This window comes from Caloenas nicobarica, chromosome 7, assembly GCF_036013445.1.
Source record: "Caloenas nicobarica isolate bCalNic1 chromosome 7, bCalNic1.hap1, whole genome shotgun sequence".
Taxonomy (NCBI): domain Eukaryota; kingdom Metazoa; phylum Chordata; class Aves; order Columbiformes; family Columbidae; genus Caloenas; species Caloenas nicobarica.
Genome location: NC_088251.1, coordinates 32,812,085 through 32,838,562, shown reverse-complemented (window position 1 = coordinate 32,838,562; position 26,478 = coordinate 32,812,085). Strand labels below are relative to the sequence as shown.

Sequence of the window (26,478 nt, the reverse complement as noted above, 5' to 3'; positions counted from 1 at the left end):
TCTTGTTTCAATTAGTCTCTTGTTTTCCTGGCCTCTAATGTTACATGTCAGCCAGAACATTTTGTTTTAAGCAAAAGCTCACCTGGAAGGGTCCAGCTGGTATACATACTGCTCTGAGATGTTTTTAGTTACAGGCAAGGTACGATTTTAAAAATGTGTATGGGAATGAGACATCCAGGTCCTACTGAATTTCACTTTGGTGCGAGCATACAACCCACCTAGATGTCTTCAAAGCACCTCAAAGGGCAAAACTTGGTAACTGTGCTTCAAATTCATTGATGAGTGGTCAACTTTGTCAGAACGCTTTCAGATTTTAAAAAATGTTTTAAAACTGACATTTTCTCTCCTCCCAGAGCTCCCCCAAGCTAACAGCGGTGACGGTCAGGCTCGTGCGCGTACAGATCCTTCTCAAGCGTTCCACCTTTGTTAATGGGACATGAAGTATAGACATGATCCACACTTGCAGCATCAATTTCTGCTGATGGCCAGACATTAACTTCAAAAATGAGCTAGTAGATTGTGTAACCATGATTGGGAAGGAGCCTTTTTTTCCTGACAAACATTATTCAGACTCTCAGGTGTCAGAGGGACCTCATCTCCATGTCCGGTCTTCTACAGCATCTTTCCCATGGGTTATCATCTGGACAGGAACCTGGTCCCCCCAGGGGAAGACCTCTCTTTCCAATGTAACTAGGGAGATACTTGATGAAATGATGATCCAACATTCCCCTACATTCCCCAGGAGCCCCTCTGCCCTTAATTTCCTTTTTCTGACCCTTCCCTCCACTCTTCCACCTCTGCTTCGGGCAGGTTATCTGACCATGTGGGTGATCTCAGGAATTATTTTCAAGCATCATCGAATAGGAGAGGGACAGGTGACGTGCAAGCTCTGTGGGCAAATGCTGTAGCTGTCGTTCAGGTTAATTTGTAATGCTTTGAAAGATCACAGTCAAACTTCACTGACGCGGTGTTTTATCTGAGGAATAAACACAAGCCCAAGCAGGGGCTGCTGTTTCTTTTTCCTCTGTTGTTGGGGAGGCTTTTGTATTATAAGACACATTGTGTTTTCAGAGAGTTAAATGACACAGTAACTGAGAAATATATCTTTATTATTAGAATGTTTATATTCTAAAATCTTTTATCTGGGGTTACAGTACAATCCAATTTCTTTCTAATTAACTAACCTGGCATTTGTTCAGGAAGCAACTCTAACTTAGGATTTGAAAAGTCAGGGAACATGCAACTTCTTTTACTCTCTTTTCCTCCCCCAAAAGAACAATTTATAGTCAAGATTTTGGTGTGATAATAAAATAAACATCTCATTTGTGAGCTAGTAGTTGCACTTAACTTTGGTGATTAACAGTAGATAGGCATTTAAAAATAAAAATATTCTTTCAGTGTCAAGTGGATAAAGGAACAGATTAATATATTTTACTTTACTGTATTTCTAAAGTTCACTTTTATTATCTTCAAAAAGGGTAATTTTGGGGGGTTTGTAAAAGGATATGGGAAGCAATAGAAGAAACCAAAGGATGTTTCTATATTGTGGCTTGCCTAAGAAAGTTGTCGTAACATACGATCTGACCCAAACCCATGCAACACAATTAATAACTCCTTTTCACCACACACAGTGCCCAGCGTAAGGCCAAGTGGGGCCTCGTGAGGCGGTTAAACAAATATTAAAACGTCATTACAACCTAAATACCTGAATTGGTTTTACACTGTGACTTTCTACTGAAACAGTGTCGAGAAAATTTAAACATACATCGGATTGTTTCATATACACTATTTAAAATAAAAGTGAGGAATAACACTCTCTTCTATCTGCTACTTTCTGGGAGCTCTGTACACTGACAAATGTATGACATCTGTAGTTAGCTGATCCTAGCTGACGGATCGGTCATCTTCTGCTTTAAAAATATTGGAACTCAGGGGCTTATTGCAGCAGTAATCATAGTGATACACTGTCTGTTAATACTCATTTCTGCTTACAGTCATAGTTATAAAAGATGAAAAACATTTTTCACAAATCTTTGTACACGTACTGTAAAAATCACCTTCCACAAAAACAATTTACATCTGCTATGAGCATTTAAAAAATAAATTACACGGACTTGTCTCACCTATCCTTTCTTTTTCTTGAGAAAACAAATCTCATCAGTAACAACAACAGGATGTTCATATCTGTAAACATGGCATGAGGATTCATGTTACCAAAATACTGTACACAAAAAAAAAATCATCTCGATAAATACTCTGATAAATAAGGATCCTTTTAATTGGCACAAACCAGTGTAAACACGCGCATTCCAGTCCTGCAATCTTCTCCAATTTCCTTGCTCTTGGGCTTTTACTTCAAATTCAGGGATCTCTCAGCCCCGTAAAGATTTATCGGAGATAAAAATGTGAAGGGTTTCAGATGTGACCGTAGCCGTTTAAGGCCTCTCATGTCTAAAACCACGCAGAGGCACCGATGTGGTGCCACGCGATGGAACACGTCGCTGTGGCCTCTCCCTTGCTGCACCACGGCTGGTGACAACATGCTGCTGGAACTTCTCCTGCTCCACGCGGTCCGTGCTGCTCAGGGCTGCGCTCCCCGCTGCTGGGCTCCTCGCTCAGTGACACCACAGGCTGGTGCTTGTGGAAAAGTCATAAAGCTTACGGAATTCGAAAGCTGTGCCTCACACACCGGTGCAGCCCAAACATGTCCCAGCAGACGACATGGCTGCTGAAAGGATCGAGTGGTTTAATGTATGTAATAAAATCTGGAAATGTGCCCAACTGGGCTTATGTCAGAAAATCCAGACTAGCAATCTACTGCTGTGAACAGCCTTCAGGTAACTCAAGTACATCTTTTGCATCCAAGTATGTCTGTGCAGGTAACAGTTATCATTGATCTTATTTCTACCTAAGCTGAAAGATTGAGTATTTTGGTGCCGATTAAATGGATTCTTCTGAAGTTCAGCAACAGCACAGATGGAAGATAAATTATCAGGCCACATGCTGCCACTAAAATAATTAAACGTACAGCCACAGTACTGCCCAGCAAGGTAACTGCAGTCATTTAAAATAAGCTTAAATAAATAAATAAATAGGAAAAAACCTCCATGTAAACTGAACGTCACTTCTCTTAAAGCGCCCAAAGAGGGAATGGCGTTACTTAATAATATAAATCTTCTATACTGTATATATTTCTATATATTATATCTGATATGTTTTGGCATGGCCAGATGGATAGGAAAAAGTAGAATGACTAATTTAATTCAATATTATTTCTGTTGAAGCCAAGCTCCTGCATTACTGTATATTGCCAACGATTTCTATAGCGGTTTGGCCTTTTTACCCATCTTGGATTTTGCGCTCACTTTCCTGGCAGAGCAAACTGGTTCACCTTTCTTTTGTGCTCTCCATATTTCTCTTGGGCAATCAACAGGTTCATAGAAGCACTTCACGGGCTGCAAGCTGGTTTTTTCATCCTTTGCCTTTTTCAACAAGATTCTTCCTTTTTGAAAGGAATGAGGCTTTGTGTCAGGGATGTTATATGAAGCGTGTTGACTTCCTCGGCTCCTGAAATTAATAACAGTGGTTTTTATAACTGTTATTCTATCTTGCAGAGTGAAGGTCCCCAAAATTTCCCAAACCCATACATTTTTGAAGACAGAAATAGCCTTGTTTTACAGGACCAGGCTGAAAGTTAAAAACAGAGCTGCAAGACGAATTATATTTCTCAATACTCAAAAGCATCCCTCACTATAACAACCCCTAATGTGTTATTGGTGGACTCTTCATGCATGTTCATCTACACTTTCATTCAGACAGCATTCTGCTGATTTTGGAGTGCTGAGACCTATCTGAGGTCTATGCTCTCATAACTTGGTGATCTACAGGGATCTGAAAGATGCGTATGTTCATGGCAACCTTCTGCAAAGAATGAACATCCCATGGGCTTTGGAGGACCACACAGCACGAGTAACAGTAGAAAGCAGGTGCAGGAACTGTAGGAACTTCTTGGTGGGATCTCAGCACTGCCACTAACAGCCCGTAGCTCAGGAAACTCCCCGCCCTGCCTTCATGCTGGCCACCCATCTAGGGAAACTTTAGCTTTGCTGTTAAGCCGTGATTTGAAACAGGAGAAGAGGAAAGGGGAACACAGAAATTGTTGGGGAGAAGGGTACGGAAGCTTAAATGCCAAAGTAAGCTGAATTCTTTGTTCAGCAGCTGAATTCTTTGTTCAGTTCCAGTGTATGATCGCTTCTTGGGCACTGTTACCATCCACTACTTTGTTGTTGTTAAAAGATGTAGTGCTCTGTTTTTCTCAGATGTTGTTAGGGTGAAAAGTTACATCACTTATTCTCAAAGAACATGCAGGTGATGTCAGTCGCTCCTCTGCCGCACTGAGTTATGCTATTACAACCAGAATTGAACGAGTTTAGGGTACAGAAGGTGGACGCCTGTCCGTAATCTGCAGTCAGGGTAAGAGGGCATGTAAGACAAATGAAGAGGCAGGTCATGCACATGAAATGTAATGATGCCAGCTCTAGATGTGGGCAGTGTTTTTTCATTGAAAGCAGCAGCTCCTTGATACATGTGACTGAGAGTTTGAACTTCTACTCAAACATATTCCTAATCTCCCTCATTATGGAGAAAGCTAATGTGACTAAATGCACTCCATTGGCACAGGCACTTAAAAGCAATCCTATTCTTGCTGCATTTCACAAATATCACATATATTTCAAGACAGGTCTCATGATTTCAGGAGACCTAATTCTTAGTTTCTCCACAATGGGAGCCGGCATTTAAAGTTGATTACGCACAGATGCGCAGGCAAGTCTCCTTGCCTTTGAGAAACAGCTGGTGAGCATCAGCAAAGCTCTGCTGTGCCCTCAGGGGGGCATTTCTTGAAAACAGCCAGGAGAAACTGGAGAGAAGGAACTGGGAAGCAAGGTGGAGGCCTTGGAGCAAGAGGGGTTGCAAGACCAGCCATTGATCCCAAACAATGTAAACCATCGGAGGCTCCAAACCCTCTGAGATCATTCGGAATTTTCTGGATGGGTGGTAACACTTCGCATTTTTTTTAGCTGGTACAGATCATTAAAACCTCGTTTTATGTATCTGTCTGAGTTAAAGCTCATAAAAACAGCCGGTGTGGTGAGTGCAAATGCTGGGTTCATCCACAGAATAGGGAAAGTAAAACTTTCCTACCCCTCTGAGCATACTCTCCTCTATCCTCTCTGCTTCATAAGACAAGTTGGGATATTATTAATCTGGTTAACTCCAAATAAAGGCTACTACTAAATTCTAGTTTCGACAGTGTCTTTTCAAAGGAGAAGAATATCAGTAGTTAAACAGAAACCTCTAAACAATTTCATATATGCCTTTGAACTCCCACTATTTGTCAGCAGTTAATGGGTTTTACCAAACTACGTTATATTTAGACCAAAGACTTTTCAGTGGAAGGACTCATCTCACTGAGTCATTGAATTCACTGGCTGTATTTTAATACTATCTTCCTTGATTCCAATCATATTAAGACATCTAGAAGCCTGAAAAGTATATATGTAGTCAACTCAAAGCCTTCTTTTGGACAATCAAGTTTCTTCCAGAATCTCAGGTCAGTAGGGAAAAACAAAACAAAACAACAACAAAAAAAGCCCACACCAAAACAAAAACCCAACAAACTACAAAAGCTATAAAAATAAAAAATAGAAAAAACAAGGCTAAAGCCCCATGCTAATTATTAATGCAAACACTGCTTATCAGCAAAAGGATACTTGGTCAGTTGCTTGCTAGGACTAAAATTTATGAAAACCGAAACCATCACGAAGAGCAAAAAGCTCCAGACCCTGCCCCAACCCACTAGGCTATACATTGCATTTTTAGTTTATTTTCCAGCCCATCCACCCGTTCATGTTCTCTCAGTCTTCCAGTAATTCTTGAACCCACTGGACAAACAAACAAATCTGGCAGGGACGCAGAAGTCCCAGGCCTGCGGTGACGTACCAGGTTTCATGGCAATAGGAAGACCCAAATTTGTGTCCCCACTGAGAAAGGCCAGCCTGAGGGAGGATGCGCAGCCTGGCCGTCACTTGGCCAAGCAGCGCACGTGCTGCCACGAACCAGGCGCTGGGACTCACGACCAAGTCGCAAAGCCACGGGAAGCCAGCCCCAATGAGTTCTGCTGCCCCAGGACAGCTGCTGGGGTAACCTGAGGTGCTGGCAGTGCTCGTGCTTTGTTGGGGCACTTGTTTGCTTACACGTGATTTTTAAGTCGACAGTGTTACTGTCAGTTAGGAAGTGACAACTGTCTCTACCCTACCTACAGAATGTTAAAGATATTTGCAGCTGAAACTTGGCCTGTGTTTGCTGAACAGATTCAACTACTGTAGCTTTGCACAAGGCTGTTATAGTCAGCAGGAAGGAGTCATTAATTTAGCAGATTTTTTTCTTTAAAGAATATCTGATTTTAGCTTCGATTTAGCAGAAATCTGTTTTTCCTCTACTACATGACATAAATATAGATTATACTGAGGTACAGAACCTGATTCAAACCCAACCTGATTCAGGCTTTTGAATAAGGTGAAATGCAAAAGCAGAAATGTAAGCATGTCAAGTTAGTATATTTAAGTAAGAGAAAAATAAAAATATATACATACAGGCATCTGGGTTTCTTATTTAATGAAATGTCTGTAAACTGCAAAGGAAACAGAAACAGGTTATTAACATTACTATTACATTATCAAGTAATTAAAGTACAGGGATAAAATATATTCAGTCTTCAAAATCATATTTCCATTCTCACCTGCTATTAAAACTATAACAATATTCAAGACAGAAAGCGAAAAAAAAACTTTTAAAGAATATATACTTTTAAAGAATATATACTTTTAAAGAATATATACCAATACTACTCAATATATTCATCAATGACTTGGATGAGGGAATTGAGTGTACTATCAGCAAGTTTGCTGATGACACCAAGCTGGGAGGAGTGGCTGACACGCCAGAGGGCTGTGCTGCCATCCAGCGAGATCTGGACAGGCTAGAGAGTTGGGCGGAGAAAAATTTAATGAAATATAACAAGGGAAAATGTAGAGTCTTACATCTGGGCAGGAACAACCCCAGGTTCCAGTATAGGTTGGGGAATGACCTATTAGAGAGCAGTGTAGGGGAAAGGGACCTGGGGGTCCTGGTGGACAGCAGGATGACCATGAGCCAGCATTGTGCCCTTGTGGCCAAGAAGGCCAATGGCATCCTGGGGTGTATAAGAAGCGGGGTGGTTAGTAGGTCGAGAGAGGTTCTCCTTCCCCTCTACTCTGCCCTGGTGAGACCTCATCTGGAATATTGTGTCCAGTTCTGGGCCCCTCAGTTCAAGAAGGACAGGGAACTGCTGGAGAGAGTCCAGCGCAGGGCCACAAAGATGATGAAGGGAGTGGAGCATCTCCCTTACGAGGAAAGGCTGAGGGAGCTGGGGCTCTTTAGCTTGGAGGAGACTGAGGGGTGACCCCATTAATGTTTATAAATATATAAAGGGTGGGTGTCACAAGGATGGAGCCAGGCTCTTCTTGGTGACAACCAACAGTAAGACAAGGGGTAATGGGTTCAAGCTGGAACACAAGAGGTTCCACTTAAATTTGAGAAGAAACTTCTTCTCAGTCAGGGTGACGGAACACTGGAACAGGCTGCCCAAGGGGGTTGTGGATTCTCCTTCTCTGGAGACATTCAAACCCGCCTGGACACCTTCCTGTGTAACCTCACCTAGGTGTTCCTGCCCTGGCAGGGGGATTGGACTAGATGATCTTTCGAGGTCCCTTCCAATCCCTAACATTCTGTGATTCTGTGATATTACTCCTCCAACTCTTTACATCTGTTTTTAAAATTCGTAACATGTGAGTTGCTAGTGATTGGATTTCTCCCCATTATTTTTATCCTAACTGTAATCAAAGTAAATTGCTAAAGAAGTGTGGGCTGAGCAGAGATCTTCCACATTAGATTAAACAGTATGGATACAATGAGAAGTAATTATTCTGTTCAAGATAATTAATAAGGGACAGTGCCTGAATAAGCTGTATTAAATTAACTTTCTCTCAAGCCTTTAATTCTGCAGTGATACATTTCCTCCACACCAATGGCTCGGAAACTCCTGTGACGAGCCCTTGGCCCTGCTCCCAGCAGCACTGAAGGGCAGAGGGTGAGAACTCAAGTGTTTCTCTCCCTTCCCAGCCCAAATCCTGAGCCCTGCTAGGGACAATGTAGCCTCAGTGCCAGCACAACTTTGCAAGACTTCATTTTTTTACAACAGTTTGGTTCACTGTGTGGAAACACGTTGTCTAGTCCTTCTTTTAGTGGGGGTCAGGAAAGGAGGTGTTTCATGCCAGGTCAGCCTAAATCGGTTTGCGTACTAAATCAGTGCTTTGTACTCATCTCCCATCAGTAATACGAGCACTAAGCCTTTGAATATCATTTAATGAAGTCACTGAGCCAAGCAAGTCCGATCTGGCATCTGAAAATGATTATGTTCTCGTAAATGTTCCCTCTGTCCCTGGTATTGTCCGCACTTTGCAGATGGATTTTTGCCCAGCCTAACTTTGCTTGTCATCTGTCTTGGATGGAGTCTGGAGCCATCTCCTGGTGTGCTTTTCTGTAATTACCTCCTGAAGGTCAGGCTGGCCAATACTTGGATGGATGACTTTGGAGGAATGCTGAAGTCACTCAGAAAGCAGGGCAGCTGCCTCAAAAATTAGTGCTTTCCCCAAAGAAGCCTGCTGAGCCAGGGATCCCAGTAACACATCAAGAGCAGGTGAGATGATTTAATACTGAGGCCCATCTCTACAGTCCCCCTCAGTGTTCTCACAGACACTGAGATATCCTGCGCTAGATTTCAGCACATCTACATTTATTCAGGTCTTGCCTGAAGTTCTTTGTCTTCCCAGTGTCTATTGGAACGTTTGTTTTCCACTGTTACGTACCTGTTCAGTGCTGGGCATAACCCAACACCTTTCCTCTCACCTCCCAGGACGAGCAGGTACTTAGCGCAGGCAGTACAGGGTACTCATTTAAACTGACATGTTCTTTGGAAGTCGTGCGGCTAAAAATTGCTATATGAATGTAATGCATTGCATGGAAAATACTGAGTTTAAGTATTAATAATGAGAGTTTTCAAATAAATTATGTATTTTAAAAAACAACGTTCAGATAGCTTTGGTTTCTAATCTGTGAGGGACAAGCCTGTGGGAATCCATTTTTTTTTCTAAGTCCCGTGATAGGTAACTACAGAGAGCAACTCGACTTGCCAGCAGGCTCAGTATGTCCTCTATAGGGATCCACATCTTTCCTGAAAATCTTTACAGACCTCCAAAAAACTGCCAGGTCACTAAGTGACATAAAGCAAAGTGTTTCTTGCAAAGGTAACAGCAACAATAGCCAAAGCCGGGGAAAAAAGTTCAATATCTGCCAAATATTTCTTTATTCTCTGCTCTCCCTTTCCCATCTTTGCCTATTGCTGCCCTTACACTCTCTGCTCCTTTCACTCATGTGAAGTGGCAGTTTAAAACATAAATAAAACAAGCTTGAAGAAACATTTTACAAATCCAAATGTGTCTGAAGTAGCAATGAGCCTGTCCCAGTGAGCCCACCCGTATTCAAACTCCAGCACTTTCCCTCTGGTGGCGGGTGACAATGAAGGGAAGGACTTTGCTGGCTTACCACGTGCTCGCTGACGTCGATGTGGTTGCAAACCATCTGCTGATTTTGGTAATATTCTAGCTGCCTTTCTGCCAGGTCCACGCGCTGCAGCAGGTTCTCGATGAAGTGCTGGAGCCTGGCTTTTCCCCGCACTTCTTTTTCCGCTGCTTCTTCCAGGAAGTGGTTGAAAGTCACAACTTCTCTGCAGGATGGAAACATTGCAAAGAGGCCACATTTAAATAATAGGAAGGGCTCTGGTCTCACCACTGTCAAAAAATTACTGTTTTTCGCAGAGATAGCCCATGGTGGCTAATTACTGTCCTTCACCTCTATTAAAAGATTTCAACCTTTTCGTGGACACAGGAAGATCTGGAACCCTGAATGCTGAACTTAAGTTTATGGGCAGTGAGTTTGGGTTTTTTGGTCACGTTATTATGTCTCTTGGAAATAGTCCTTAGTGTCCACAGCGTAGAAATGCCACTGAGCATCACCTCTCGAGGTACCTAGAGACAACTTATAGCCAGTTTATCTTTTTTTTTTTTTTACTTAGCCATGTGAATATCAGCCCTGAAACATTAAGGAAAGTGGATGAAGCCCCAAATTCATCTTCCTAGTTCATCATAATCTTACAATGGTAGTTTGATGTTGCTACTGGAGTGGTTCGTAACTTAAAAGAGCTACTGTGGCCATAAAAATTTTGGCTGCAATCCTGCAAGTACGCCAAAGTGCAGCGTTATGATCTGGAGCTAGTGGGAGCGTGGGAGATTAATAGATAATCTACAGATTACAGACTAAGGAGTGTGTGCGTGGGAAGAGCAAGTTTTGGGTCAGGAGTTTAGAAATGTTTCTTGTCTGGTAATACGATTGGAAAAAACAGATAGTACTGCTGATTGTGAAAGGTCCCAGCTCTGCACTGAGACATCGCTCATTTTAAGTGCTCTGCATACTATCAGTTTGCTATGGGTAATCAGGCCACCGCTTGGACCTTTGATATCAGGAGTTTCTGGGTGGGAGAAGTTTGATTACAGAGTGAAGCACGTATTATGAAAAATAGCAAATCTGCGCATGTAGGACTTCCCCAGTTGATAAACACCTGGATGAACAGTTCTTGCTCTGCCAATGAAACCATGTTAATTTTTGCTTTGTACAAACCGGAGGGGTGGGAGTTGGGGGAACCAGTGCTTGGCAAATGAAAAGGGCATGATTGCTTGGTGGAAATACATTGCCCGAGGAAAAAGTGTTTTAAGCAGAAACTAGGAAAGAGTTTGTAGCAGTAAGAGCGTTTCGAGGCTTAGCTTGTTTATAACACATCCAAAGTTTCTCTGCATGTCCTTGTTTTAACTCGGTATAGTTGTAGCTAACTGGTTTCACAGTCTAGGTGTTGTAACAGTGAGCTGGTTTGTGTTAAGAAGAGTTAGGCACAAGCGGTCAGCTATGGCCATTTACCACTTGGGATTCAGGCTGGGTTTGCCTGCCTCAAACCACAGCAGAGCTCAGCAATAGGCTGTTTGCACGGCTGACCTGACAGCAGGAACGAGGTAAAAACAAGCACGTATTGTCTGGATGAAGAACATCAATTATTATTAATCTATATTATCTTAATCTGATTTAAGAAACAGAGAGGTACCTTGTTTGTTAAGATCAGCTAATCCATTCCATTTCAAGGCTCTGTACAGTTTCTGTGACTATTAGCTTGCCCAGAGAGACCGAGTAATAAAAAGCCTGAAGAATGCTTAGGAAGAAGCCAATCCAAACTCATTAAGGACAATTTTAGGGCTTCATTCTCACCATGCTTACAGCATTGTAACTTCTTTGATTTCATTATGCCAATCCGTGGCTGTGTTGGGGTAGCAGCCACCCCAAGCCTTGGCGCTCCGGCAGGCTCCCCTTGGACAGTGGGCTGGGAGCTCAGCAGGACAGCAGCTCAGCAGGACAGCAGCTCAGCAGCTCAGCTTCCAGTCCCTCACCCTTTGTGTGAGGAAGGCAAGCTGTGGTGGCCCGCCAGGCCGCTGGCTGTGCTGCAGGAACACTGGGGCAGAGCAGGAGCTGCTGGACTGGGTCACCATGATGAGGGACCTTCCGAGGCCACTGTCGTTGTGCATCCTGCTGCAGTGGAGGCCACAAGCGTTGAGGACTTGGCATTTGATTTTACAAGGGTGGTAGTTTCATGCATGTTGACGTTTGTAATTGTGTCAGCAAAGGCAATTCAGAAGCATTCATTAATCACCTGCTCCGTGGCATGAATAAATGACCCATACATTTTCCTTTCCTACAAGTATCTCCTTAGTGAGCTGTGCTATGGGGGGCAGAGGGAAGCAGTGTTTTTTTCTGGAAGACTTTGGTCACTATCAGGAGGAGAACAGAAACAGTGTCAATAAATTCCCTAGTATTTTCCTTGCTTTCTAGACTACTCAAGGTAACTTCGCATCCTACCTGCTTTCATTTGTAGGAATTGTTATTAGCAGCAGAGGTAGCACTTCCATAATTTTTTCTCTGTTTGTTTACCTGCCTCTGTAGAGCCTATGAACTTGCCTTTAATAACTTTTATCTAAAACTTTTCCTTTCAGCTGAAATGGTACCAGCATTCTGCAAATTCCCTTTATAAAGTCAGGAGCCAGAATATACCCACCCACTAGGTCTCGGTCACACACCTTGTCCTGATAAGCAGCCCTCCTGTTAGTTCAGCAACTTTATTTGTTTCCACTTCATTCTCATCTCTCCGAAGAACATCACCAAGCCCTGAGTTGTGACGGCTAGTAAGTGTCTCTACTTGCTCCACCACCTCTTCCTCAGAGAGCTTGCTCTGTGCCCTGGCTGTGCCTTGGTTACCTGAAGGGAGTTCCCAGAAGAATTTTTACCCTCCTCGCCATGAACGATAGGGAAATGGTTCAAAGAACTTGTGTGGCTTCCTGCAGCCGCTGTTTATCTGTTTAATTGCCTTTCTTGTCTCTGGTAGTTTGTCCAGACTTTTTCTTAGCCATACTGATGACCTTCTCCCTTCAATTCTATTTCTAGATTAGCCGTGATGACTTTTTGCTTATATTCTTCATTTTACTTTCAGTTTATATCTCCATGCCTCTGCCAATTTTAGGGAGATTATATGATATTGATGTCTATGTTTTACTCTCTGCTTTTAAGCTTGTGGAGAGATGGATGTTCACAGAGGTCAGATGCTGCTCTTCACAAAGTCAGGGAGAAGCTGAGCCTGTGAATATTGTGGGGCCCAGTTGGCAGAGGCATAAACCACTGTGGGCCTGCTGGGCTCTGTGTCTTGACAGAACAGCCTCGTCAGCAGCGCTCACCTGAAACAGGAGCCATTTGTTAAAGCCTGGCTCAGACCCGAAGCGTTGCCCTTTCTAATGAGAGGTCTCTGCTACCCTGTGCAGACTACTCTACATCTGGAGCTATACTAAGCAAAGGTTTTATAGAGTTAATAACTGCCCTTGTAACTCCTCTTCTCTGAGCATCACCTGTTTGCCACTGCTCTCTGCTCCTCCGTTTGCTCTCTGCCTGTCAGCCTGCAGACCCTGCCCTCTGCTCAGCTGCACCCTGGCACTTGCTGTAGCGCCATGAGCTCCTGATCCGGCTCCTAAATCTTCTGAGCAGCGTAGATGATGCTCAGTGCAGCTCAGATCTCTGTAACTTTCCGTAATGGAGAGCGGCGTGATCTCATCTGTTTGCTCACAGTTTACTATATTAAGTTAACCTGTTATAGTTAACCAGAATTAACTATTAATAGTTCGGTGTTTTGCATTCCAACTGCAGCCTAGCTGCCCTCATAGAAAAACTGCAGATAGCCTGCCTCGAAACTTTTCCTGAGTTCTTCTTATGGAGGCTGTTGTCATGAAACAGCATGAGTTGTGGTAAATAAAGTTATAAATCATAGACCGACTAGGTGACATTTATTCTTCTGCCTTCGCCACTAGATTATACAGCACTTCTTGCAGGACTAGTGAGCTGCAGTTCGTGTTTACCAGAGCAGTTGCTGGCACGTGGACCCTGCAGATGCCCTTAGTGCTGGTGTGGCTTTCAGCAGGTAGGCATGTGATCCACAGAGGCTGGGACAGCTCCAGCTCCGCAACAACTGACAGGAAGGACTAATGATTTCTTGCATTGTGACCAAGCCCTCCTACAGATGCACAATACTGGTCCCAGGACTATTTACAGCAACTTTGACACCTGCAGCTGCTCTGTAGGTGGAGACAAGCATGAGGCTCTACGCAGATTCTGCACCCAAGTATCAAATGCCTTTACAGAATTGCACTTGGAATAACTCTGCCTGAGACTGATAGAAAACCAAATACTTAGTGTTATTTTACCTGAAGATACGAAAGTTCCTACTACCGTAATTACAGTGATTTACTTGTGAAAATTTCACAAGTGATTTACTTGTTGAAAATATTTAAAATATGTACGTTCGTTAAGTATGAACACCACTGACCTCATCCATCATCCCACTGGTGTTATTGCCTGAAGGCTGCTATTTGTTATTCATTAGGCTGTGGTTTCACATTCCTATACCACTGTCAGCATATTCGATTTAAGAGGTTCACACCTCCTCCCTTCAGAAAGTTACTGTCCTACTAGCTGCAGCCATTCAGCGGGCTGTGCTCTAGATCTGAGCCCTGAACTTAATGGGGTGACACTATGAAGATCAAATGCTTTATTTCACAGAGCCATTCTGTGGGATAGTCATGCTACACTGGAACCAGTGCAACTCGGGAGGGAGTAATCTCCTGAGTGGGAAGATAAAAGGAAATGGGCAAGAGGGAGTGGGACCACCTGAAAATGAGGGTGGAAGAACAGTATGTAGTTGTGGTCGTATTCTTAGAGCACAATCAAAACTGGTTTGTTGTATAACTGTAATATGCATTTTAAGGAAAGCTGTTGTTTTAAAGCAAAAATTGCAGTGATCTCTAACAAGCCAACTCTTAACCTCATTGTCGAGATGTTCTTTGCACAGATAGTTCCATTACCTGCAAATTTAAGGTGAAGGCAGTGCCAAGAATAACTGCTCCCCACCACAGCTATTCTGAAGTAGCCCTCGCACTGCAGGGTATACCAGAACAGAGACATGACTAAACAGTCTCAAAACAAATTCATTAAATTGGTTGAAGAAATTACTGTCAGAGATATGGCAACTTGCTACAGTAATGCTCACAAAGTGAAATTGTTTAAGTCTCTGCTGAAGGTAGCTTCCAGCTGACAACTGTAACTTCAAATGCTTTCCCTGTTCAGACTGACCGAAAAACCATCTCCACCAGAAACAAGCCTGTTGGTGTCCTCTAGAAGTTCATAGCTGATTTTAAATGGTTTTCTTGATATCTTATTCAATGCAGTCTTATTCCCTTCGGGCAGGCTTCTGTGTTATCTTTAAGATCACAGTACTCACTCTGAGTTGCATTCTCCTTCATCAAACATTGAATAATCCCTTTTGGGCCATATTTTCTAATTAAATAATTCATTTGCTCAGCAGCTCTGCTGAAAGCTTGACCCTGTAGCCATCAGTCATCAAAACTGCCCAGGGCCCAAGTGAGGCAAGCTGGTGAACTGGGACCCGTCTTTGGTAGCTGCACCTGCTTCTCTACAACATCCAGTTTCCATTTTTTCCCCAAGTAATAAGAAAAAGCTTTGGCCTTTTGTCTTTCTAAATATGAGAATAAATGACCCAAGAGTGACTTCTGTAACACTTTCCTGTGCTTAGAGTAAGACTACTTCGACTATGTATTAGTATCATTACTGTGGTACCTCCACCTGTCTTGCCCCTCACCAGATCTCATCTCCGTGAGGGCACCGCGCTAGTGTAACAGCATGTACCTGTGGGCATGTTAGCACAGCCATTTTGGTAAGGGAGCAGGAATAAAATTTAACTAAAGAGAAATCTTTGCCTTATCACTGCCTTTGTTGGACTGCTATAGGTTTTATTTAAAACAAACAAAAAAAATCAACTGGCAAGTCTAAAGAAGTAACCCTGCTGACCCTACAAACTCTTTGTGCCTGCTGGTTGCCTAAACCAACACAGAATAAGGGAGTAAACAGTGAAACCTCCTTGTGCTGTCATTTGAAATTAGTGCTTTAATTAGCAACGACAATGTAACTCTGAGAAGAATTTACTCGCTATGGAGTTGTGAAGTCCACAGCCTTGCTGCTTGCTTTGGAGAACACACAAGAGAAACCAGCGTCTGACAACGTGGCCACTTGGTAGATCGCAGTTTTTATGTCTCTATTTCACGTGCTTGGTCCAAGCAGACGCTCAGGACATCCAGGGGCTTTTGCAGGTAGAACAGGGAAGCAGGAATGCAATTCCATCAAGTTGAAGTGACCTCAGGTCTCCTGCCTTTGCTACGCTGGACAGAAAGATGTGAGGCCTAGAAGAACTACATCTCCTCCTTCCAGAAACCCAGGTGCTTAAACAAAGAATTTAGATCTCTCCTCCCTAAGTCTTCTCGGAGGTTCCTAAACAAATTATTCTTGCTAATGCACATTTTTCCTTTCCTTTAGCTTTCCTATTTGCCTGCACAATTAGATCCAAAATCAGAACCATTATCCAAAGTGCAATTGTCCTGTTTTGTTTTTGTTTGGGTTTTTTTGTTTGTTTTTTCTGTCAACTTCTTGTACACCCTTCTGTAAAAGAAACTTGTTAAATACCAACTTCCTCTTTTTTCCATAGCAAATTTATAGGTCAGGAGTGATGGTTAAACCTGCAAATACATCCTCTTCCATATTTCTTTAATTCTTTCATTCTTACATGTAGATGCAGGTCTAGCCTAATAGCCCAGACAGGTCCCTGGATTATATGGCCACATTTTGTAAAGATGAAAATAAACTGACTATAAATTCAGTATTACGGAGCTTTTTGATCTCTGATAGTGAATGTCCATTCATGTAAGAAACTGACAGAGTAGGTGTATACAGAGTTCACTCCAGTATGGGCCCAGTATAAAAACCTGTACCTTCTTTATCAGAACATCGTTAGTTTTCAAAAATTACTTGAAGGAATGCCCATAAAAGTAGTCAGCTTCTCTACAGAGCCTCCAAATAATATTTTTTGTAACCTTATCTAAGACTTGGACCAGAATTTTCTTCCTCTTTCAGAGAGTTTGTTGCTTTGGAGTTTTGTTGTATTTGGAATTGTGTGTGGTTGTTTGGGTTTTTTGTTTGTTTGTTTTAACCCTCAGACTGATCTCCAGTAGTCATACCTCAGTCCCTTTGACATCTAGAAATGCGTATTTATTATAAACTCTTTCTTGTTTTTCCCATGCACCCCATTCCATGATCTCTGGTAGAGGGCGAAACCATTCAAAGACCAAAGAAAGACTGGTTTCTTTTACTTTCTTAGAAATAGGATGATAATTAGATGTTTTCTTTTTCTGAGGAACAAGTGTTCAGCTACAGTTGCTCAATATCAATGCTTTGGGAAAGCTATCCATATTCACAAGACTGCTTATGGAAAAGAAAAAAATCCAAAGAAACTGATGAAAGCATTTATTTCTGAAGGTCAGCAAGTATCAAAGCAGTCCCCAAGGGCTGCCTTTGATTTTCCACAATCTGCAGTGAGAACTCCTGCTTCTGCAATTTCCATTAAGCAGTCTTGCTTGGCTTTCTAATCATCTGGACTTCTTCCAGAAATCAAAGCCAAAGTTGAGATCCTCCTTTTTGAAGGAGAAAAGGCTTTTCAGCACACCAAATGAAGTTTGTGAACATACAAAGGAGTGAATATGTAGACAGGTCTCAGAATTTACCAACAGCCCATGAGAAAACCAGACAAGTGATGCTTTTGTTACCAGAGTCATGAACATCTATTCTTCTCCCCTCTGCCATCCAGGGCCTCCCTGCTACTGGCACAAAGTAAGTGTCCCAGGCACTTTTAGACATTCAAATCCAAAAAGCTGCCCTTAGAAGTACTAGCCCTACTTTTGCTAAGCATTGTTTATACCTACGTTTCTTCTCAATTTGCTAATCATACAATGACCTTTTAATAGGGAAGCCGTACAGTGCATTTTTCTATGGCACTATTCCTTGTTATCCCCAAGATGGGGAACGCGGGAACCATCCGAACAAGAAAAAAAATTATGTATTTTCAGTGTTTCTAAGCGGACTTTATTTTTACACCCTATCTACCCTTCCGGCCTCCTCAGAGGAACTTAATAGTGTCTGCTGAGAGACAACGCTCTGGGGCCAGGCACGGGCACATGCAAGAACATACAATGACTCTCCTCTCTTCCCCTCGGTACTTTGGGCTGATATTCTTTCATCCCACCCACTAGAAAGCATTAGGCTCATTTACCTTTAGAAATTAACACACCATTGCGTAGTATCTATTCACTCATTCCTATTGCTGCTTTTGCTTCCAAGGTTTTTCTGTCTTCTCTATTGAAAGCTGAAGCAAGCTGGTGCTAATCCTACAAGAGCAATACCCTGGGTACTCAGGTGAAGTCTCTTGTGCAACCGCCTCTTCTCATTAGTGTCTCTTACCAGTCAAATAACCTTCAGTTTTCCCTGTAACACCGACTTAAGAGCTGCCTCCTCAACTGCTCATGCATTCACCCTCCTCCTTTAGAGATGGCTAGAATTATAACAGCAGTCTTCTGAGCTCCTGCCCCTTTCCCAAGCCTGGCAATGTCCTAGTGCGAAGGACAGTAATTCCCCACTTTTCCTCTCCTTCTGTGTTCAGTCTTTTCTCGGAGCCGCAGCCTGCCAAGGGGGCAAGCGACCTCTTCCTCAAAAACTGCAACTTTTGCTGCCTTGTTCTTTTCACAGATCAGTTTCCTTTGCAATTCTCCCCATCTTATACCCATTCTTTCTACCCGGATAACTCTATTCCCCCCTTCCTCTTTTTCCATGAGCTCTTTTCTTCTGCTGCACTGCAGAACTCCGGTTTTGCCCAACTGAATGGTTTCTGCTTTCTCCCGACAGTCACGTTTTTCCTGTGGATCTCAAGGCTTGAATCTTAGAAGCGCATTCTGTGTTTAGTTTGGGGTAAGATTCATACCACTTAACTTTTGATATCTGAAGTTCAGCATCTAGCCTAAGATGGCTGTTTGCCTGAGGTCCCACCCTGGTCTGTAGAGGGAGGAAGGACCTCCACAGAGCAATCCCTTTCTCGCTAAGATACTTTTCTGTAGCAGATAGGGTGAATCACACTGAGAAAGAACCCATAAGGGGAGCTTGGCTAGATGGGAATACCAAAACTGCTTCAAACTGTAAGTTATCTTCATGGCCTCCTTCCAGCATACTTTCAAATCTCAGTTCCACTATTATCTTTATCTTCATCTTGAGTCCTTCAGTTTTCTCTTCCATGAGGATCACCTGATATTTCAGAAACAAGTTCTGTTGCATATCCCTTCATGGAAGATACACACCACAGGGGCTCAAATCCCACCTTTGCTGTCCCCTTTCCTGGGAAATCTATAGCACTACTTCATTAGATAACTCCTACTGATATAGGAGCCATCATCATATTTTCTTTCCAGTACTTAGTCTACAGGAAGAAATCATGAAAGCCCTCTAAACTTCCTACACTGAACTCCTACACCACCTTTCTCATTTCTTCCAAGATCAGCGTCATGGCAACTAGCGCTTCTCTTCTTCCCTTTGTAAGCCAATGAATTGGTTTAAAGGCATTCGATTACCAAGGCTCTTTATGTGCATTCCTCTAAATAAAGTTGTGCTGCTCCAAAAAGCCTGAAAGGTTTCAGCAAGTGCTGAATAAACTAAGTAGTTCATGCATAAATAATATATCAGCTATCGCTACATATTTAATGGATGCATCACAAACATATTTTTAGATGGCCTAGGTTAGTCAGAATGGCTCTGGCATCTGCTTCCCATATAAGTGACTCCAGTTTCACAGTTCTGTGTCCATCTGAAACACCTACTTGGATATGGCCTTTTCGTCACCGTCCCCAGTACAGCTTCACCGCTGCACAGGAGACCATCCCACTCCACAGGCTGACCGTGCTGGGATGACTTCAGGAAAAAGGTGCTATTTGGTATTCTTACACACCTCCTCCAGCACTTACTCACCCATCCCTTCTTAAAACGATGGTGGATTAGAGTTGTCAGTGTAAATCAGATTACACACCAATGATAGCTTCTACTTGACCCTACCCTGTGAAACCAGGGACACAACACAGACATTTGAGAGTGTAAAAGTTGGTCACTGGGGAGCCATGCATGAAAGCCGCCTGCCTCGCTGGGGACACAGTCACACGGGCTACAACTCTAGCAATACAGTGATCACAAAGCGGTGAGCGCCAGGGCCTTTTATAACCAGCGAGTAACCGGACCGTCCCCCCCTCTTCTCCCCTCACGTCTTTCGCTCGCACAGGTGCCGGCCAGCCCGCGCAAAGCCACGGCTCTCGCCTCCCCACTCACTCCTCTTTGCGGTGAAGCTCCTCCTCGGACTCGCTGAGCCGCTGCTTCAAGGCGGCGATCATCTCCACCGCCACGTCCACCTGCCTGCTGAGCGCCCGCTCCCGCCGCTGCACCTCCTGCTTCTTCTGGGACAGCTGCACGAAAGCCGCCCGCACCTCCAGCAGCTCCGCCGTCTTCTGGGCCAGCTCTTTGGTAAGCTTGTCGATTCGCTTCTCGATTGTTTTGTCCACGGCCTCCACCATCCTGTTAAACTTTTCCCTGACGTGCGCCTCGAAGGAGGCTTTGGAGTCAGTGCCCGGGAGGCCGGGTTTGGAGATCTGCTCGCTGGGAGACTCGGCCGACACATAGTTTGCAACGTAGGAGACGGGCCGCTCGGCTTCCACGTCCAGAGCCTGCCCGCGCTTCTCGCAGGAGGCGTCGCAGAAATTCAGGTAGGAGCCTTTTTGCTGCGCGGCACCGCCGGGGCTCCCCGGGCTGCCCTGGCCGGCGGGCTCCGGCGGGGAGATGAGCTCCGCGTCTTTCAGCGGGGAGAACAGGCTGCCCCTGCCCAGGAGGCTCCTGTCCTCGAAGCTGTGGCTGTACTCCAGGTGCGCCCGCAGGGACGCCAGGCTGCGGAACCGGCTGTGGTCGCCGCATCGCGGGCAGCGGAAGGGGAGGCAGAGGCTGACGCTGCCGAGCGGCTCCTGCCAGGGCTGCCTGCCTTCCTCCCGGGCCGCCCCGTGCATTCCTCGCCGGGCCCTGCGTGGGAGAAAAGAGCCCGCGGTCACGCCCGCCCGGGGCAGCCCCGCCGGGAAACTTGGGAAACTTTCCCGGTGCTTTTTTTCAGGGGTACCGCGCCATCTCCGCCCGGCGCCCGGGCGAGGCACCCGCCCGGCACGGCCAGCCGCAGGGCCCCGGCGACGCGACGCGACGCGGCTCCGCTCGCCGCCGCCTGCCGGGCCTCTCCGGGGCGGGGCGGAGCGGGGCAGGGCCCCGGCTCGGCGCGGCCCTCCGCCGGCCGCAAGGTCGCCGCACTCACCCGGCTTGTTGCTGCTGGCGGTGCCCGGTGGCGGCGCGGCGGCGGGGGAGCCGTTTGCAGCACAGCCGTAAATCAGGCCGAGCGCGGCGCCGCCGCCGCCACACGCTCTCGCAGCCCGGCCGCCGCGGGGCGGGGCGGGGCGGGGCGGGGCTGCGCGGCGGCACCGGGGGCAAGCGGGGCCGTTCCTGCCCCGGGGAGCCGCCTCCCGCCCCGCGGGCCGGGGTGCTGCGGGCTCCGGCATTTTTATAAAAGCAGCGAGCCCTGTGCGGAGCGTGGCGGGGATGCTGAAGGATAAGGCGAAACTTTAAGCAGCAAGACAAGGCTGACACGTGCAAATAGGTATAACCTGGCCTTGGCTTCTGGTGTGTGGTTGTTTTGTTTGTTTGTTTTTAATACACTTAGGAGCTAGAAATATATGTATTTAAATATGACCCTAATTTAGCCTCAGGATTTAGGGAGGGGGATTCAGGTGGTAACAGGATTTAAATTTTGAGTACGAGGAGTGGATATTGCTGCCTATGGGCTCCCTCAGTATGGGAATGTGCTTCTAAGCTTTTATTTCTTAAATACCACAGATGTGTGTCTGTTTTAACGAATTTTTGGAGACAAGAACAAGGCTGGTTGTAGAGTAGCAGCCTTTTTGAGGTAATAGTGAAATACTGCTCTTCTAAAATCTGGTGCTTGAGGCCATAGTGGTAACATGCTGCAGATATTTTTTTATTACTGTGGGAGAAAGCACTGCGGTAAAGTTTAGTTCTCTACTAATATATCTGTTCCTTGAGTGCAATACACAGGCAGAGTCCTAAACACTGAGAAAATCCACGTGCATTGATAGATGCCTTTGATGTGCACAGGACATTCCCAGTAAATGATTCACCAGACGGCACATCAAAGGAAGTTACGCAAATTGCATTTCAGAGCTTCATCTAATCTCTGAAGTGCGTGGGCTACCATCCAGGCTGCAACGTTTTGCATGAGTTAGTTGTCCTGCATCACCTTGTCCAAATGCGGTGATTTTTCCTTCTTTTGTCATCAAGCAGCACCAAAAACCAGGAGGGAGGTCAGGAAGGAATAGTTTTGGACTGTACTTGCCTCCAAATTGGGGGATCCTGACTACTTCTTGGGAGGAAGCCAACATTGGCAGGGCCAGATGTGTGGGCATGACCCTGTTTTGGTCCCCGTTTTCTTCGCTGTTGTCCTCTGTTCTCTATTATCTCTCTCTGTTGTGCCCATTGCCCTCCTACCTTCTTCACTTCAGGAGAATGTAATTGATGCTGATGCTCAAAGACACAGACAAATGCTGTGAGGTTGACTCAGCGTGCTGGGATGCTACCTGAGGCTCCATCCACATTTAAAAGAGCTGGCACCCACTTGCCACTTCCAGCTGACTGTAACAAGAGCCCTCATGGTCTCAGGAACAGAAAAATGTGGGTGGCTTTGAAGGAGCCCATTGGTCTGCAGCCTAAGCTGTGTGGTTTTGGTCAGATCTCAAATCCAGCAACCATCTAGCCCCAGCAGTTCTTCTTTCCCGATTTCTCAGGGTTTACTTGCACTCTAAATATTTGTTTTGCTGAATTGGGATCTCTTCAGGTATCTCCTCCTGATGCTCCCATTTGGATGCGCAGTTCAGTCATTCTCTCAACATTTGGAGAAGAACAGTCTCCCTTTGATATATCAGCAAGTGTGCATTTTACAGTGGAGGATGTACATTCAAGCATTGCATGTCAGAGCTCCATCCCCTGTGATTTAAATCTGGAGTGGGTAGAATCTAACACGATCACTTACACAAAGCCCAAATTTACACAGCCAGGATGTATGACTCATCTCTGAAATTCTGCCAAGTGCTGGGGAGGCATTATCCAGTTTATTTGTGTGCATCTCTCAAGATCTCTTTAAATACTTTGCAATAAGATTTGCAGAAGGACCCAAGTTATTTAAGTGAAACCAGCATGTACCAAGCGGCCTGATGCTGCAATGAAGGAGAGAATATTCAGACTTTTTTCAGGTAGTGATCTATGTCTGCCATACTGGGTCCTGTAGTTGCTGATTTTGGGTGGAAACCGATTATCTGACCTCTTCCTATTTGAAGGGTTCCTACAAGCTTAAAAATCATATTTCAAAAGTGAAGTAAATTTTGTTTGGCTGATAATTCCACTTTACTGAAGGTGGCTAGAAAAGGGAGTTTTATAAAATCAGTTTGCTTTTCAAGAGTTGCCCTAGTTGTTCATCTTCTGGGTTTTTTTTACTCATGATAGGCAATGAAAATAGGTGTGTCAGTTTTGGCTTTACATGCAGCCACTTTCCCCTTCAGGCTCACGATGCTGACATGGGGGCGTTTTCAGGTGGTGTCGAACTGGATTCACTACAATCACTTTGGCTGCATCCGGCAGCCTCTGGTTTCCCTTTTTTGTTTACTGGCTCGCTTTAAAAGGGGGTTTCAGGAATTTTTGTCTCTCCCCCTCATGCCTGCGCTCCCCACCCAGGTCTTCATTGTGGGATCTGGCTGGTTTATAGGAGATGCGAATCTGCACAGAGTTTCTGTTGGGAAAGTTTTACTAAACTCTATAGGGGTATGTTAAGATAGATGCACACAACGGCACACCCATTACCACTGCATACAGATGGGAGTGTGAGCTTGGCTCTGGCAAGCACCACCACCATCCCCCTGTTCTGTAAAAGCTCTGCCCGAAATGGGGGTGTCTGGTCAGCTCTGTTTATGTGCGGGGAAGTGCCGTGTTTGTCTTGGTGTCTGAGCACGAACCACAAATGCACATGATAATTTGGGTTGCTGAAACTTACCTGTGTTTAATATTCATTGTCTTTTCACTCTGTTTATTGAAAGGAAGTAACAAACGAGTAGTAAAATCTAAGGAAAGACCTTGGAAACTTGAAAGAAGTATTTTATAGACTTTTACAGTAGTGGTGCATTAGACATTCATATTAGCTTTGCGTGCAGATATATTCAGGATACATCAAAGATACAATAAAGTTCATTTTATTGCCATGGGCATTCGTACCCACCTAGTAGGAAAGAGACATTCTGTGGTGCATTTCTAGCTTACTGACTGGGCTGGACTCCGCTTGCAAAGAGAGTAAATGGGAAGGAGGACAACATGACTGTACATATTGGGTTTGTGTGGTGGTTTGGTCCTGGTCAGTTGTTGCCTTCTCTTCATTGGGGGCTTACATCTGGTCACTGAAAGTCAATCTACCATCTTTGGAAATTAAAAAAAAAAATCAAGTCTGTGTTTTCAGATGAGTTTTCTTGTCACAGCAGTAAGAGGCAGCGTGCTGTGAGAGTGCTCTCGGTCCTGCAGCAGCTTAGCCTGCAGAGTTTGCAGTTGGCTTCCAGCCTTTCTGCAGACTCTTCAGACTCATTAGTGTTCCCATAGGCAACCCCCTAGCTGGAGCTGATTCCAGTTATTTAGCTTTCCCCTTCTCTACCCATACTGTTGCATGCTCTTATGGGTAAAAAAGAGAACAAAGTGTTCTTTTATAGGTTAATTTGCACTGTTTAGCCCATACCTGGTCAGAGTTGTCAGGTGTGAGATGTCTGCAGGCATATTTTCTAAGAGACAAGAGACAAATGAGGTAGGAATGAGCATCAGCAGTAGTCTGGCCTCCACTTCAGGCATCTTGATTTTTCCTCAAAGTTACTTCAGTTTGTTAGGAAGATTAAAAAAAAAATTATATATATATAACACCTCTCAACAGAGGAAAAGTTGGGGGACGAGGAACTTCCCTTTCAACTGGGCTGCTCTTTACTGTGCACATTTTGAAGGGGAAAAGTTATATGGTCTCCAAAGCTACAGCTGGCAAACTACAGATAAGCCATGCCAGGCTTGGAGCCCGTTCCTGTCTGTGTTCTTATTTTTTGCAAGTTATTTGCCTTGTTGGGGCCTCCATTGCCATGCCTGATCCTGCTGCAGGCAGAGCAGAGCAGAGGTCTCAGGGCAATTTAACTCTGTGGAGCAAGCCCTCGTGGACAGGAACTTGCTAAGTTTCCAACACCTTTTCCTCAGGGGATGAAAGTCTAAGCTCTAAGTTGTTATGTACGTAAGAATGAGGCAAAGCCTTTTAACAAAGCTGTCTCACTTCTGCTCCTTTTGAAATCTTCCACAGTGTAGCAGCACCTCTGGCAATGGCACTGGAAACTTCAGGTCTGGTACTCAGGGACAAGTAAGAGCAATTAAACGAGGTCAGAACATCACTGACAGCAGCAAGGGACAAACCTAGCACGGCTCTCCAGCTGGGACAGGATGTTTTATATGGCTGCAACAAAACAGCCTTGCTTAAGCCAGCTCTGTGCAGCAAGTCAGTTCCAGCTCAAGTATTAACTGTGGGTTTAGCTACCAGATCTGTGCACCGAAAGAAGACAGAACAGAGCAGAGAGGTGTACAGCAATTGCTGTTCCTGGAGCTTTTCTGAAATGAGGGGCAATCTGCTGCAGAAAGGGGCTCATTTGTTTTTGGAAGAAGCTTCCCCACACAAAAAGAAAGAGACTAAAATACAGCAAAAAAACCATGTCAGAGTATCTTTAAAGAAAGGTTTCTCCCTACAGCAAAGCCTTTCCCTCATTGGGACTTATTAAAATATATAAAATATAAAATAAAATATAAAAAATTTTCTCCAAAGGAAAGAAAAGTACAAAGCGTGCCATCAAAGCAGAATTTCAAGCTATTTCATTCTCATAGCGGTCTTTCTGCAACGTACACCGGATGGTAAGGGATATCACTTTTAGAAGTTCATACCACATGCCTTCCACGTTTGAGGAATTACGCGTGAAATAATCACACTGATTTCCCAGCTGAAAAAAGCACCCGAAAAGGTCATAAAAGGACTGAGAATTCCATCTATAACTAATTAGCTTGCTTCGGTGCCTAATCTTATGTGCTGGGGTTTTAAAAGTTTTTAATTTACATAAGCAGAGACATAAAAAGAACAGTGTTAAGCTGTGCTGGAAAATTCAGCCTCTGCCGTTTCCAAGCAGGTGGGAGAGCTGTCCCGAGCCCTGTGGGAAGCAATTGGGGCTGTGCTTCCCCTTCCCATGTTCTGCCCCATCCCTGACATCTGTGCTGTGGGTAGAGAATTCTCCTGTCGGGTGGGAATGTTGCATCTATTTCAAAGATGTACCCTTGCTATAGGGAACATGCTGAGGAAGAGAAAATGGCATTTCTGCAGGAGGGACAAAGTATGGCAAAACCATGTTTCACTTCTTTAATGGACAGAAGATCCACTAAGGGCCATGTGATAGCAACTCACATCAGAGTTGTCAGGTATCTGTCTTTGAATTTTAGCCTAAATCAACAAAATGTGAAAACAAAACAAGCCAACAACCAACACCGAACCAAACAGGCAAAACCTCCACCTGTTCTTACAAGGACAGAGACCAAATATCACAT

General features: G+C 44.5%; 2 protein-coding genes across 5 annotated transcripts in view; one reads left to right on the top strand and one right to left on the bottom strand.

The window, feature by feature from the left end:
* Window positions 1-1,149: 1,149 nt before the first annotated feature.
* Window positions 1,150-21,140, bottom strand: ZNF365 (zinc finger protein 365). Of its 3 annotated transcripts, none has more exons than XM_065639027.1 (5): window positions 21,077-21,140; window positions 20,059-20,796; window positions 9,703-9,883; window positions 6,654-6,691; window positions 1,150-3,567 (listed from the first exon to the last, which is right to left on the bottom strand). In XM_065639027.1, exons 2-5 carry the CDS (start codon window positions 20,781-20,783, stop codon window positions 3,321-3,323), a joined length of 1,191 nt encoding a protein of 396 aa, XP_065495099.1. In that variant the 5' UTR covers window positions 20,784-20,796; window positions 21,077-21,140; the 3' UTR covers window positions 1,150-3,320. The 3 variants fall into 3 exon arrangements, with proteins under 3 accessions (XP_065495099.1, XP_065495100.1, XP_065495101.1); XM_065639028.1 differs by lacking the exon at window positions 21,077-21,140 and having other exon boundaries at window positions 1,150-2,728; window positions 3,392-3,567; window positions 20,059-20,992; XM_065639029.1 differs by lacking the exon at window positions 21,077-21,140 and having other exon boundaries at window positions 1,150-2,725; window positions 3,392-3,567; window positions 20,059-20,992.
* A 145-nt stretch (window positions 21,141-21,285) lies between these two features.
* Window positions 21,286-26,478, top strand: part of RTKN2 (rhotekin 2) — a 47,660-nt gene continuing 42,467 nt past the window's right edge. For both annotated transcript variants that reach the window (XM_065639026.1, XM_065639025.1), the window contains exon 1: window positions 21,286-21,415. The gene's annotated coding sequence lies outside the window, so the exon portion shown is untranslated. The remainder of the gene's footprint in view (window positions 21,416-26,478) is intronic.

Bases quoted from the DNA above. Each gene is read 5' to 3' on its own strand.
- ZNF365 (XM_065639027.1), bottom strand. From the start codon at position 20,783: ATGCACGGGGCGGCCCGGGAGGAAGGCAGGCAGCCCTGGCAGGAGCCG. The intron at 6,692-9,702 runs GTAAGCCAGCAA...TTTCCTTTGCAG, and splicing joins TCGACGTCAGCGAGCACGTG to TTTACAGACATTTCATTAAA. The intron at 3,568-6,653 runs GTATGTATATAT...TATTAATTTCAG, and splicing joins AATAAGAAACCCAGATGCCT to GAGCCGAGGAAGTCAACACG.